Source organism: Lissotriton vulgaris, chromosome 10 (assembly GCF_964263255.1).
Source record: "Lissotriton vulgaris chromosome 10, aLisVul1.2, whole genome shotgun sequence".
Taxonomy (NCBI): domain Eukaryota; kingdom Metazoa; phylum Chordata; class Amphibia; order Caudata; family Salamandridae; genus Lissotriton; species Lissotriton vulgaris.
Window position 1 is genome coordinate 602,226,344 of NC_141698.1, and position 16,371 is coordinate 602,242,714.

The window sequence follows — 16,371 nt, forward strand, 5'->3', positions numbered from 1 at the left end:
CGTCCCCTTACCGAAAAACCGACCCCGTGCGGTAACGACCCCGCCTTCGGGCCCGGTCAAACCGCAGAAAAAAGTTTCCGACGCCCCGCCCTCGGGCCCGGCAACGAAACCGAAACTGAAACCAAAACACTCGGACTCCCACCATGTCGGATCCGAGAAAAGGGCGACATCGACTTCGGCACCGAGGCTACATATAAAGGAAAGCTCGGTATCGAAACATTCCATGACGAAACATAAATATGATTCGTCGTCCAAGATTCACTCGATACCCAGGAAGTCGGAATCGAGTAGACATTCGGTGCCGAAAACACCAAACACTGACGATCGAAAACATAAGCACCTTTCGGAACCAGGACCTTCGGTACCGATTCAGGAGCAACAGACAGATCCCAAACAAAAGATCTTGGTTATCGATCCGCAAACTGGCAAAGTGGTCACGAAGAAGAGAAAGAATGAACAGACAGAAGATAAATCTCTTCCTTCAAAAAAGAGAACAATGGGGACAAACATAACTCCTCCTGCTTCTCCTCGACCTAAAGCCACACCCTCTTCTCCTATTCCTCACACTAGGCCAAATATTCCTACACCTTCCACACCAAGACCATCTACACCTCAGTCTGATGTAGACAGTGATCTAGGGGAGGGAGAACCTCAAGGGGATGACGAAACCATCCCAGATGAGGATGACCCATGGGAAAATTATGACGTAGGGTCAGATGAGGACAACGACCCAGAGTTATATCCCTCAAAGCCTTCACCACCTGATGATAACACAGGGTTTGTGCAGCTCATTAATAGGGCAGCAAAATATCATAAAGTAGATATACATACAGAACCTCAAATAGAGGATTTCCTGTTAGAGACGCTACCTAATGCACAAAGAACATCAGGTACTCTTCCTATGTTGAAGGGTCTTCTCAGTCACACAGAAGAAATATTCAAAGACCCAGTGAGGGCTAGGGTGTTAAACCCAAGAATTGATAAAAAATATAAGGCGGTTCCAAAGGATCCAATATTTATTAAAGGGCATGTACCTCTAGACTCGCTGGTGGTCTCAAACGCTCGTAAAAGAGCAAACTCATTATCTACAGGAGAGGCTCCTCCACCTGATAAAGAGTCAAAATTAATAGATGCATCAGGCAAAAGAGTAGCATCACAGGCGGCAAATAGCTGGCGTATAGCCAATACACAGGCACTACTCGCACGTTATGATAGGGCACATTATGATGAATTAGAAAAACTCATCACACATCTCCCCAAAGAACATCAGAAAAAGGCAGATCAGTTAATACAGGAAGGTAAAATAATAACTAATACTTCCATTAAGTGCGCCCTAGACGCAGCAGACACTGCAGCAAGATCTATCAACACCAGTGTCATGTTAAGGAGACATGCATGGCTTAGAATCTCAGGATTCAAACAGGAAGTACAAACGGCCCTACTGAATAAACCATTTGATCAAAAGACACTGTTTGGTTCAAGCACAGATGAGACCTTAGAAAAAATGAAAAAAGATACAGAAACGGCTAAGTCAATGGGAGCATTGCAACAGCCAACACAAAGAGGTTCCTTTCGTAGATCCACCTATAGAGGGGGCTCAAAGAATACAGGAACAAGTCAGCAATTCACCTCTTTCACACCAACATCACCCAGAGGTAATTCAAGAGGCAGTTACAGAGGTAACAACAACAAAGGTAGAGGCCGCGGAAATAATAACAACCGCAATGCCTCAACCCCAAAACATTGACTTCATAGAACTTCCCCCAGACCACATAACACCGGTCGGGGGACGTCTATCACAGTTCCTACCTGTCTGGGAGAACATCACATCAGACAAGTGGGTGAGACAAATTATCCAACATGGTTATTGCCTGGAACTCACAGCTACCCCACCAAACATCCCCCCCAAACAGCGTCCAATGAGTCAAGATCATCTGACATTGTTAAGAGAAGAAGTACTAGCACTTCTACAAAAGCATGCAATAGAGAAGGTCCCAAAAGATCAACAAGGAACAGGAGTATACTCTCTATACTTCCTGATCCCCAAAAAGGACGGGTCCCTAAGACCAATATTAGACCTCAGACCTCTCAATGCTTACATAAATTCGGAGCATTTCCACATGGTCACGCTCCAACAAGTACTCCCTTTACTGAAGAAAGGGGACTTTCTTTCTACACTGGATCTAAAAGACGCTTACTTTCATATCCCAATTCACAAAGCCCACGGAAAATACCTAAGGTTTGTATTAGAAGGACAACACTATCAGTTCAAAGTCCTTCCATTCGGTGTCACAACAGCACCGAGAGTTTTCACAAAATGCCTAGCTGTGGTGGCAGCACACCTAAGAAGACAACAAATACATGTCTTCCCATACTTGGACGACTGGCTAATAAAGGTCAAAAGAAGAATGTCTTCACAACACACAGAAGACAATTCAATTGCTGCACCACCTAGGGTTCACGGTGAACTACAAAAAATCACACCTGCAACCAAACCAGATTCAGCAATACCTGGGGGCTACGATAAACACAGAAAAGGCAATAGCATACCCCAACCCAATCAGGATACAAACAATGGTCGGGTTAATACAAAGATTTCAACCACAACACTCACTACCAGCACGAGTGTTTATGCAACTATTAGGCATGATGTCCTCCTGCATACTGCTAATACCACATGCCAGACTACAAATGCGTCCACTACAGGAGTGTCTAGCGACACAGTGAAGGCTCAAGGTCAGATTACAGATCTGGTGTTGGTAAACGACCGGACGTATCGCTCTCTGAAGTGGTGGAACACGGAAAACATTTCCAAGGGACGGTCGTTCCTAGAGCCAATTCCACAAGTGATAATAACAGCGGACGCATCGCTCTCAGGATGGGGAGCGCATATGGACAAATACACAGTGCAGGGGAAGTGGAGTGTGCAGCAAAAGAAACTGCACATCAACTACCTAGAACTGTTAGCAGTATTTCTAGCACTAAAAGCTTTCCAAATGCAAATTACAGGCAAGGCAGTCCTGATCAGAACAGACAACATGACTGCAATGTATTATATTCAAAAACCGGGGGGGACACACTCTCTCCAACTATCCAAACTAGCACAGGACATTTGGAGATGGGCCGTTCCTCAAAAGATCTATCTGTTAGCAGAACACCTACCAGGAGTTCAAAACCAGATATCAGACATCCTAAGCAGACAGTCGGAACAAGTACACGAATGGGAGCTGCACGACCAAATACTGCAGCCATTCTTCCAAAAATGGGGGCAACCAGAGATAGATCTGTTTGCCAATCATCAGAACGCAAAATGCAAAAACTTCGCATCCAGGTACCCACACCAACGGTCCCAGGGCAATGCACTATGGATAAATTGGTCAAACAAATTTGCTTACGCGTTCCCTCCTCTACCACTAATTCCGTGACTGGTTCGGAAGCTGCAGCAACACTCAATGACAATGATACTAGTGGCACCCACGTGGGCAAGGCAACCGTGGTTCACCACACTGCTACAACTCTCACAAGTACCACATCAAACGCTAAGATTATTACCCATGCATCTTACACAGAACCATGGAGAAATAATGCACCCAGATCCCAAACAACTGAACCTAGCGATCTGGCTCCTGAGGTCATAGAGTTTGGATATTTAGATTTACCACCAGAATGTATGGAAATCATTAAACAAGCAAGACGTCCTACCACCAGAGCATGTTATGCAGCAAAATGGAAAAGGTTTGCTATACACTGTAACAGTAAGCACATCAACCCTCTGGACGCATCCACTAAACAAATCATTTGCTATTTACTACACTTGCAGCAATGTAACTTAGCATACACCTCTATAAGAGTTCATCTCGCAGCTATAGCTGCGTACCTACAAAACAGGCAACATCTTTCCCTGTTTAAAGTACCAGCAATTAAAGCCTTCATGGAAGGACTCAAAAGAGTCATTCCACCAAGAAGACCACCTTCCCCAGTCTGGAATCTCAACATAGTACTTACCAGACTAATGGGGCCACCCTTTGAACCTATGCATAGGTGTGAAATACAATTCCTCACATGGAAGGTGGCCTTCCTCATAGCTATCACATCACTTAGAAGAGTAAGTGAGTTGCAGGCTTTTACAATTCAAGAACCATTTATGCAGTTACACCAAAATAAGGTGGTTCTTAGAACAAACCCAAAATTCTTACCAAAGGTAATTTCAGCATTCCACATCAATCAGTCAGTGGAATTACCGGTTTTCTTTCCAAAACCACAAACAGTAGCAGAAAGAGCCCTGCATACACTAGATGTTAGAAGGGCCATATTGTACTACATAGAAAGAACACAAACTTTCAGAAAGACAAAACAGCTATTTGTTGCGTTTTCTCCAACACACAAGGGCAATCCCATCTCTAAAGCGGGCATTGCCAGATGGATTGTAAAATGCATTCAAATATGCTACTTAAAAGCAAAGAGAACATTAACTGTTCCTCCTAGAGCTCACTCTACACGTAAACTAGGAGCATCTATGGCATTTTTGGGAAACATTCCACTAGATGACATATGCAAAGCAGCTACCTGGGTTACACCGCACACCTTCACAAAACACTATTGTGTAGATGTGCACACAACACAACAAGCTAGAGTGGGACAAGCAGTATTAAAAACTTTATTTCAGACAGTTGCAACAGACACGGGCGACCACCGCTAGGGAGAGAACTGCTGTATAGTCTATTCATAATGTACCATCTGCAGCCCATATGCCTCGAACGGAATATGCTACTTACCAGTATGCATCTGTTCTTGGCATAGAGGGCTGCAGAGTGGTACATGCCCTCCCAGCCTCCCCGGAAACCTGTGTCTGTTCCAACATTATCTTATTTAGATACACTTACATGGGCATTCTTATCTGTATTCTACTACACTACTCCATCTAACCCTACTATGGCAAAACAATCTAAGGATGGAGCCGATGCCCATGCGCACTACCAACCAAGGGAGGAGTCACCAAGATACAAAAGACTCTCCAAGAGAAAAACAAAGTGCAATCATCCGAGCCCAACACTAGATGGCGATCTATTCGTTATGTTATGTTAAATTAAATTTATTAAGCGCACGTACGCCCGTAGGCTTCATGGCGCTGTGGAAGACTAGCAAAACATAACATGTGACAGAAAGAAAGAAAATTTAACTAAGGATAAGCTTGCTTAAAGAGCCAAGTTTTAAAAGCCTGTCTAAAGGCTAACAGATCTTCGTGGAGTCTTAATGGCAGTGGTAAGGAGTTCCACAGGGAGGAAGCTAGAAAGTGGAAAGATCCTCCTCCCTGACGTTGTTTCCTGATCCGGGGCACGACTAACAAATTCTTTTGGCCAGAACGGAGAGCACGGGAGGGAGTGTAACTGACAAGGAGGCTGCTAATGAATCCAGGGCCCTTACCTTGTAGAGCCCTGAAGATAATGCATCCCGCTTTAAATGCTGCTCTCTGCGCTACAGGCAGCCAGTGGAGACTGGCCAGTCCAGGTCTGATAGACTGCCACTTAGGAATTTTACAGATCAACCTGGCCGCTTGGTTCTGAACCAGTTGGAGTCTCTTGAGCTGCCCCGCCGGTAGACCCAGATATAAACTATTGGTGGTAATCCAAACGGGGCAGCACAAGAGCAATGATGACCTGAATCAGAGCAGGGTGGGTTAAAAGGTGGGCAATCTTCTTAATCTTGGGAAGTTGGAAGAAACTTGCAGATACCACAGTCCCTACCTGGCTTTTGAGCGAAAGATCTTCATTAAAAGTGATACCTAAGCTCTTAACTGTTTGGGATTTAGCTGGAGGGTCTCCCATTTCTGGAGGCCAGAAGTGTGGTCCCCAATACAGTTCACTCTTCCCAGGCAAAATCAGTTCAGTTTTGCCTGGGTTGAGTTTCAGATGATTTAGGCCCATCCATCTCTGAATGTGAACCATGACCTCCCGAAATTCGGTGGCAGCGCCAGGGGAGTCCAGACAGAAGATCAATTGCAGATCATCTGCATAGTTAAAAATTAAAGCTCTAAACTTTTTTAATGAAAATAACAAGGGTCGTAAATACAAATTAAACAAAAGTGGGGACAGGGACGAGCCTTGGGGGACTCCACATTCATTTTTGATTTTGGGCGCTGTAAAAGTTCCCAATCTCACTGCCTGGGTACGCTCCGAGATAAATGACTTCAGCCATCTAAGTGCCGAGCCCCTCAGGCCAGCCTGTTCGACACGGTCGACCAAGATGGTGTGGTCGACCGTGTCGAATGCGGCCGACAGGTCGAGAAGTACCAATGCTTGGTGAATGTCCCTATCTGCATTGCTTCTTAGTACATTCTGGACCGCCAGTGTCACCATCTCGGTTGAATGCCCTGGTCGAAACCCAGCTTGATTAGGCTCCAGATATCCAGTGGTTTCAACGAAGCTAGAAAGACAGCTAGCAACGTGTGCCTCCAGAATTTTTGATAGGAATGGCAGCAAGGATATCGGGCGGTAATTAGATGGATCGTGAGGATCAAGACTGGGTTTTTTTATCAGGGGAATCAATAGAGCATGTTTAAATCCTGCCGGAACCTTACCCTGGTTAAGTGAGTCGTTAAGCAGAGAAAGGATCCCGTGAGGGATAGAGTGCCCAATCTCTGTAAAAATGTGGGGTGGGCAGATGTCATCAGGTGATCCAGACTTAACCCGTGCCAGGAGAGTTGAAAAAGTTTTAGCATCTATGGCAGGAAGGGTGTCTAATGTAGTGGGGTTATTAAAAATATCATCTAAAGGAGACGATTTAGGAGAGCTAGCAATGTTGCACTCTGCAGCCCTCTATGCCAAGAACAGATGCATACTGGTAAGTAGCATATTCCTTCTTCAGAACCGAATGCATGTAAGTGCAATAAAGGGAGTCAAATGCCTTTTCCAGAGCAAAGGCGAGACATGGAGGTATTGGGCTTGTGCCCAATCTAGGACTCAGTCAAGCCTCCTGATATTCTTGGAAGGGCTGCGCTCGGGATAAACGCCTACTGGTCTTCATGAATTAAGAGGGGAGTTCCGCCGACACTCTGGTTGCCAGAAACTAACTGGAAACTTTGTAGTCTGCTTCTGTATAGAGAGGGCCCAATACGCAGCCTTGTCTATGACATCTTGGTCGGGCTTTCAAGCCAATGTAATCAGTAGGAAAAGGCGGTGAACTGCCCATAGTGAACATGCTGTTGTAGAGCTTTGCTATTTTAGGTGCCAAATGGAGTGAGAATGTTGTATAGAACTCAGAGGGGATCCCATCCGTCCCAGAAACTTTCCCAGGTGCCAAATTGTGAAGTACTCTTTTGATTGCCTGTTCGTTGATAAAGCCATCCTCTGGTCTGGTGTCAAATGTGGGATTCTAATCGGCCACAAGAAATCATCAATAACATCTTGTGGGGAGAATTGGCCCACTCATATAGGCTTGATGCGGTGTTAACATGTATTTGCGTGTACCGCAGGCTCCGAGCCCACGTGGTCCCTGGCGGACGTTGCCGCAGTGTGCACTGGTAAGTGGGGGTGGGGGGGGAGGTTGAGCATTTGTGCTAATAGTGTGCCTGCCTTGTCTCCTTCCTTATGTGTTTTGTCAAGGTATGTTGTATAGTTCAGGCATCGTAGCTTTTCCATACCTCCGGCGTGCTGCTTCAGGAGATCTGACTGTTTGTTTGGGAGTTGTGGAGCAGTTGGAGAGCTAGTCTCTGTAACATGAATTTCATATTCAATTATGTGTATGGTATCCAGTAGGGAACTACAGGCTCCCCAATCGTGGTCGGGATGTAAAGACCCCTGAAAGGTACCTTAGACGATTCACACTCAGTTAATGTCGAGCCGTACCTTCATTCTCTTGGAAGAACTGTTTAATATGTGTTTCCATGTCATGTCGAAAAGGAACATTGGCGAACATTGCAGTCTGCATGCACCAAATCTGGATATTGCAGAGAAGTCTACCACAGCTTCAGGTTCAAGACCAGATTGTGGTTGGAGACAGTTTTCGGTAAATGCTCAATTTTCTTGAACATGACTACTATCTCTGTGGTCTAGACAATGCGATCTAGCCTAGTGAAAAGGTGATGTGCTGGAAAGTAAAAAGAGTAGTTATGCCTACTTGGGTGACTCATGCGTCAAACATCCACCAATGCCTAGATTTCCAGCCATCTGCCTAACTCTTTGTCAGGTTGTGCCGGTGCGGCTTGTGGCAGTGGTGGTGTTGATATATCCAACATCACATCGAGAACATTATTAAAGTCTCCTTTTAAGATCCATGGGACACAGGAGCATTTAGCTAGTTTCCTAGTGAGGGAGATCCATAATTTACTCTAGTCAGTGTTCGGTGCATAGATGCTACCCATACCAGTTGTCTCCCATCTAGTTTACCATAGATTATGAATTATCTACTGTCCTGATCCAATTGGGTGTCCACTACAATCACAGGACCCAATATCTCACCTATATCAGGGCACTCCTTGCATAAGCAGAATACTCAGTGTCATGCACTTGGCCTCTCCAGTGGCACTGTAGTTTTTCCCCATACTTTGGGTCTCCTGCTGAAAAACTTTCTGTGCGCCCCATCATAGAAGTAAAGAGTGGACTTTGTAGTGTTTAATGAGGGTTTTGAAACTTAACCTAATATTCAAGGTGATTAACTTTTAACGCACCATATGTTAATGTAATGGTGGTCTGGACCACTTGCTGTCCCTTTGGAGCTTGTGGTTGCTTCTACGCCTGCTAAGACAGATGTCCCCAGTCACACTAAGTTCAGGAGGAACTTTAAGAAAATCACAAGCACCTCGCTAGCCCCACTCATGCAAAACTATAAATCTGACCTCTATGAGGATACCAACCTAGCGGCTTCGGAATTGTCCAAAGCCATTAGTGGAGCAGTTGAAGTGCTTGCTCCTCTCGCCTCTTGCTACTCTGCTAGAAAGAAACCCTCTGCACCCTGGTTTTCGGAGCCTCTTAGGCTCATGAGACAAGGGTGCAGGAAGCAAGAAAGGCTTTGGCGAACAAGCTGGAATCTGAAGGAGAGGGATAAACACAAGTTACTCCTTAGGGAGTACAAGCTGGAGATCATCAGAGTTAAGCAAGAGTACTTTGCTAACCTGACAATGACTCTCTCCTCTCCCAGAGAACTTTTTAAAATAGTGGACTCGCTTTGCACGCTACAGATACAGGACCCGGTTGCAGGCACCCAGGAACTCTGTGATAAAATCGCAGAATTCTTCCATTCGAAGATTGCAGATATCTACCTGAATCTTGAAGTACAAAGATCTGTTACACCTTCCCCGCCTGTCCCCCTCTCTCTGTTCTCGAAGGAAGTCTCTTCAACCGCCTCCAAGAGTCTGTTAGAGTTTCCGCCTCTATCCTATCAGGAGCTTGACCTCCTTTTAAGTAAGACAAGGTCAGGATCCCCTTTGGACCCGTGTCCCCTTAAAGTCCTGAAGGACTGCAGAGACTCCTTGCTCCCTCTTCGACTTGACATCATGAATAGGGCTATGAGAGAGGGCATTTTTCCATCTGAATGGAAGAAGGCGGTGGTGAAGTCCATCCTAAAGAAGTCCACTCTTGATCCAGAGGTGCTCAAGAATTATCGCCCCATTTCTTTGCTCCCAGCACCTGCAAAAATGCTTGAGACTTATCTCAATCAACATCTGGCGGCTTTTCTTGACTCCTCCGATCTCCTGGATCAATCCCAGCACGGGTTAAGGAAACACCATAGTACCGAGTCAGCCCTCACGGTCGTATTGAATAATATCCGCAGGGAGGTAGACCAGGGACATTCCACCATCCTGGTCCTTCTAGACCTCACGGCCGCCTTTGATACCCTGTCCCCCTCGGTGCTAACATCTCGCCTGAGGGAGATAGGGGTGGAAGGGGCGGCCTTGAGTCTTCTGGCCTCCTTTCTCGACCAGAGGGTACAGAGGGTTAAGTTGGGAGAGTTTCTATCTCCATCCCTTCCTGTGCAATGTGGGGTCCCACAGGGGTCGGCATTAAGTCCTACCCTGATTAACATCTATGTGACCCACTTGCCAAGCTGGTTAGATCTTTTGGGATGGAGGTAGTCTCCTATGCAGATGACGCACAGATCTTGGTGTCCCTCTCTCACCCTGATGGCTCGTCCCCGCTCAACTTTAGGAACTGCATGGAAGCAGTGTCACAATGGATGATTTACAATACATTAAAGATGAACGGGGAGAAGACGGAGATTATGGTGTTCGGCCCTAATAACAACATCTGGTCACCGGAATGGTGGCCGTCCTCACTGCGGTCTTGTCCCACCCCCACGGAGTCAGCGCGGAATTTGGGAGTTTTGATTGACCCTGCCCTCTCCATGACTTTGCAGGTAAATAGAACGGTTGCCACCTGCTGGGGGATCATTAAAATACTCAGGAAAATAAAACATTACCTGTCCCCCCATGCGCGGAAGCAAGTGGTGGTAGCACTTGTCGCTTCGCGACTCGATTTCTGTAACGCCCTATACATTGGTATGAACAAGAGCCAAACACAGCATCTTCAGACTGCCCAAAATGCGACTGCCAAATTCGTTCTTGACGCTCCCAGACTAGCATCATCGCCAGCAGCTAGGAAAGCCCTTCATTGGCTTCCTATTGAAGCGAGGATCACCTTCAAAGTGCTCTGCCTGACTCATAGTGCACTGTCTGGCAAGGGTGCAGGAGGGGCCAAGAAACTGCTTGCCCCCTATGTTTCGGGCAGACTCCTACGCTCCTCCTCAAAGAACTTGCTTGTGGTACCTCGCTTCCGTAAGAGCAGATGGGGCGGTAGGGCCTTCTCTTCAATCGCCCCTAAGCTATGGAATACCCTTCCATGTGAAATTAAAGCTCAGCCCTCTGTTCTGTGGTTCCGTAAAGCACTAAAAACCTGGCTGTTTGCAATGGCGTACTTTTAGTTACTTGCAGTTACTTTTTTATTGTTTCCATGGTTTTCTGCTAGGCGCCTTGATGCCTTCGGGTTAAGTCGCGCATTATAAGATTCTTTTCATTTCATTTCATTTCATTCATTGCTGCAAAGTTGAGAATCCGGCTACCTGAAACATGCAGTTTAATCAGATTTTGCTCCAAAAGACACCACCCTTGTGGAATAGAGATTGTTGATTCTAAATGCTGATTCCCTAAAATAACAGGCTTGATATATGCTCGGAATGAAAAGAAATGGCACTAATAAAATATGCACTTTCAAAGTGATTTGTAGAGCACTTTGTTATAGGTTACTTTAGTAACTTTGGTCCACACATTTTTCTTTTGCAGATGACCTACCAGAACATTTGCCAAGTACAAGCATTGGAGGACAATTTACTTTAAAGGGATCGCAAAGATGATTTACATTTTGATTTTGTACAGTAATAAATAGAATTGAAATTCAACATTTTATCTTTTAAAGCAATGTTATTCTTTTATTTTCAAAAGTTTTTTACGGTTTGAATAAATTGGAGTAAAACCCGTTTTGTGTATGTTTTTATAGTTGTTAGCTTTGTTCGACTGTTCATTTATCAATATAACTTTCTTCATATTAGTTTTACTGCTACTATCACTCCAATTTAAGAAAAAAATGATCTTATGAACTCTGTAGCGGATGTAAATATTTATAGAATATCCAAATGAGCACAATCTTCACAATTTGATTACTGGAAAGGTACCAGATAGTTTATATGCCACATGGGAGTTAGCCCCACACAAATTGTTCGTGCATTACAATTATTTTTCTTGATTGATTTTATCGTCATACGCATTTTTTATCAAGGGGGACTGGTATATTCCAGTAAGTATGGGCATTGATCAGGTATTCTATCGTAATATCCCTCCGTCAAGCCTTTCTCGGAAAACCCTGGCATAATTGCTGTTCATGGTATATCCTGCAGGGATGCCAAAAGTTTGCTTCTTCAGTTAGGAGCCTGGCGACGATTTACTGGGGATAGCACTGTAAGTCAATGTAATAGTTTAACATGTTAGGACTGTGCTCATATTTAAAAAGAATCAATAAATATATATATATTTTATGACCTGAAAATTTTCAGTTGTACCAAAATAAAAACTACCTTTTGCAAAAAAACAGTTTGTGCAGGGTTGCATCGAATTCTGGGCTAAAGTCTTATTGGTGTGCATTCCACCACAGGAAATATCACATCAGGGTTTATAATGTAACAAACAGTTCAGTGGATGATGTATTAGGGGATATATTATACCATACTCTTTTATACGTTTTGTAGCAAATAATTTACCCTTCTCAGGGTATCCTGTCCTTCTCAATGAGTAGTTTCTCCAACACTGGTTCGGTCCTAAATATGCATGTTTCAGATTTGTCCATGTCTCTCTGCATAATGCAAATAGAAGTATTAATGCAATTACATCTAATAAAGTAGCTACCCACCCTCATGCTTTCATTTCAGCTCTAGCTGTGAACAGGCTTGAAACTCTGTCCCACAATCCTATTTCACAATCTTTCTCCCAGATTGTCATTCTTTGATGGGAGACAGAAAATGGCTTAAAAATGTTTCTCCAGTATTTAATCTTTCATAGATTCACATTCTTAAATCTTACCCGTCATCATGTTGAGAGCCCCACGGTATTCAAAATAAGCAGTACTATAACAGTATATTAAGAACCATAGAGAAAGCAAGTGACATTGTTAACCAAGTCACATTGTTTTAATATACCCAAACTTCAGCCAACCAGATGCAGGGCCGTGGACCACTTCTCCCCTGCTGAACCACCATACCTCATATTTCTAACCGTACGTCGTGTGTGAGGGAGTCTCCCTACGATCTGCTCAGTTGTTGAATGCAGTTGGTGAACTTTTCAACCTTTTTCTTCCTGTCACGGAAAGATTGCTTTTGATACAGCTCTAAGGTAATGTGTTTTACCTTCATTATGTCAGAAGGATCCAAGAAAAGGGCTTTTCGGGACATTCAGGTCCAGTGGAAAGACAAGACTATTTTCTGAAGATCCTCATAAGGAGGGCCTATACTGTTTGCATCCTAACCATAAAGCCAAAGAAATTTAAACACTGCAGGACCTTTTCTGCAAAAACTCTTAAAGACAAGGAAGCCGGACTACTTCTATGGCTCCAAAGAAAAAATACCTGATTCCAACCTGGTTTGGGTGGGGAGGAAGGTCAAGCCTCTATCCACCTGAAAGAAAATTAAAGAAATGAGGGCTCTACCTCCTCTATGAAAGACCCTAAAAGACTGAAAGCTGTTGAAAAATCAGCAAAATTTGAAAAAACAACTTCTAAGGACTCTTCTACAGGCTCTGTGCAGAAGAAATCGTCCACCTTATCTTCTTCTCTGCCTGTCACTCCTCTGAAAAATGCCAGTTGATGAAAATATGACTATCAATGGACCCTTTGTCTAGGACAGCTGTGGCGACCAGAACTTTGTCAACAGCTACTCCGATTACATCAGTGAGGACAGTCACTTTGACTACGGCGACACCTTCACCGACAAGGGGCATGACGACTACCACCACCTCGTCGACTGCCATCCTGTCGATGATGGGCGTTGGCGACCACTCCATCGACGACCACTCAGTTGCCGAGTTTTGAAGTCACCGTTGACAAGACTAGTGCCAGCAACCGTGACTGTTCTAAAGATCTCTGTCAATGAGCCCGTCAATGATACACAAAACAATCTGCGTTTTTTGCTGAAAATGTCTCTACTCAGCTCAGACCAGACTTGACGTCACCCAGCAATGTATCCTCACTGACTCCGGCCCTCCGTCTTGACATGGAGGAATCGGAGACAAAGGGATTTTCGGTCCTGCATACATTGTACACAATTGAGAGCCTAGTCCCAGGACTCGGAGGATAAGAGTGATCCTGACAACGACACTTCCAGTTACTAGGAAGGGGACTATTCGTTCACGGCTCTCCAGCAGCCTATATCCAACTGAAATGACTCTTTCCAGCAGCACTATCCTTACAAGGAAACTGATGAAAAATCACAAGGCTCAGCGGGGATTCCATTACAGTGCCCATTTCTTTGGTCACTGGCTTAAGGCACATGTTATATGACTACTATATACTTTTTCTTGAAACACATGCACCAGTCACTCTCATTCTGGGATGCACAGAGGCATCTGCTACGGTACCTTTGCCTACAATTCCTATACCAGATCAGACACAGGAAATCATATCTGCACCTACCTCCATCACCATCTGGGATGATTATATAGACGGTGATCAAGATGATCAACCTGACAAAGGAGATATACTCCAAGCCCCAGATACACTGGGTTGGGAATTGGATGGCTGTGCGCTCATCATCTCAGTCACCTTCACCTTCCCTGGCAAGTTCTCCTCCTGAGGATTTCATTAGATACTGCAACGTGCCTTTAAGAGATTCTATCTGCCTCTCCCAATCAAACAGAATGTTTTCTATATGATTTCAAGGACTCTGCAAGGAAATCTGTCAGATCTATCTCTATTGTCAGTTATATATGTGAGGAAGGATTGAAGTTGATGAAGAACCCAGTTCAGTCACTGCTGTGGTTTCTTGAATGGACAAAAAATATAGGGCCCCCGATTACTCACCGACCTGCTTCACAGTGCATCCTAGGCCAGATTCAGTGGTCATGCAAGCGGCACCGCGAAGCTCCAGAAACTCTTCTGCCTCTTGTTCAGCTCCACCAGGAAGGAAAAAGGCTCAGCAACATCGGCAAATGCTTTGCAGCTATGGCAGCCACCTCTATCAGAGTGTCAAATGCATTGGCTGTTCTAGGTCACTACGACCGCCAAATGTGGTCCGATCTTGCATCTCTCCTAGACCACCTTCCTGAAGACAAAAAGGAGGCGGGTAACGAAATTCTGCAGAAGGGTGCAAGAACATTGTGGAAGATCATTGATATGACAATGGACATATATTCTGTCGCTTTTAGGCAAATGGCGGCTGCAGCAATCCTGCTTCGACATGGCTTGTTAAATGCCACCTCATTTCGCCCTGAGGGCCAAGCCAAAATTATGAATATGACCTTTGATGGGGAGGATTTATTCGGCAAACAGGTAGATGACGCCCTTTGAGGCGGACACGGAGGCAGTATGATCTCTGGGTGTGCTACAACTGGGGCATTTTCAGTCCTTTTGTGGAGGAAGAGGATAATACTCTCATAGATCCTTAACAGTTGTACAGGTACCAGCAAGGATACCGACCCCAGTACACCAGACATCAGCAGCATTACAAACTCTCCAACATTGCTTACTCTAGACAGCCAACTCAAAGGTGGCCTCCAGTAGGGGGAAAAGCCCACAATTCTGCAAGACAACTGTGACTTTTCTTTGGCAATCGTCACCTTGTACCACCACAGATAGACTTCAAACCACCACCTCTCTGCCTTTTAGAACTAATGGGAGAACATCAACATAAATAAATGGATGCTGGACATCATTGTAGGAAGCTGGCTCTGTATATACTATACTAAAAAGAGGTATAGTGTACAGAGTCCAGTGGAACCCCAAAGGTAGGCAGAGGTAGAAGTAGATAGCACCTTACTCTCCATTTGTGGTAGTATGGGCGAGCAGTAAGGCTTTATCAGAGGGTAGTGTTAAGCATTTGTTGCACACACTCCGGCCAGAAATGATGTCACACACTCAAAGACTGTACTCAGACTAATTTGTTTGTATCAAAAAATATTATTTTGTTATTTTATTTCTAGAACCAAGCCAAGCCTGGTGCAGGTAAGTGAAATAATACTTTGCAAAATCTTATGCAGTGATTTACAGTTGAATGCAGGTTCAAATGCAGATGGTTGAATTACAGGTATGTCAACAGTTTGAAATTACGTTTTAGTTATCTTACAGACTACTATGTACATTACTTTTCAGATCGCTTTTGCTAATCAGTGTGATATGCCTAAATATCACACTAAGTTGAAACCCTAAGGGGATAGGTCCATAAGAACGTGATTAAGGCTAGACCTTTTTTGAATATGCAAAACACAATTTAGAACTATGTATAATAGTGTAAATACTTGAATGTACAGTTGGTCTTTTTTTCTGCTAATGTATGTGAAAGAAAAATCTAAAAATTATAAAATAATTGGCATTGAATAAGATTGCCGGGGCGAGATGTAATAAATATTTTTCTAACCCCCAAAGAAATGTTTTCTGTTTAAAGTAAGTGTGGTTTAGGCAAATTGTGTTTTGCATAGATATCACACTAAGACATCTCCTAGACAAAAAGCAATTAATTCACTTTTAGTACCTATGCAGTATTTCTATGTTTCATACAAACCAACTCCACTCTTGAAAGAATTTTCAAGGAAAAGCAGTCAATGCAATCCTATGGGAGGAAATTAAGTTAACGATTTGCAGGTAAGTACTTATTTGTGGGAGCAGGTATTCTGAGGTTAGAACC

At 44.2% G+C, this 16,371-nt stretch overlaps 1 protein-coding gene across 1 annotated transcript in view; it reads left to right on the top strand.

Moving 5' to 3' along the window:
• CEP20 (centrosomal protein 20) overlaps positions 1-11,465 on the top strand; it is a 332,701-nt gene extending 321,236 nt beyond the window's left edge. The window contains exon 5 of the mRNA XM_086941436.1: positions 11,273-11,465. Coding sequence (XP_086797562.1) covers positions 11,273-11,343 — 71 coding nt within the window. The 3' untranslated portion in view covers positions 11,344-11,465. The remainder of the gene's footprint in view (positions 1-11,272) is intronic.
• Positions 11,466-16,371: the final 4,906 nt, after the last annotated feature.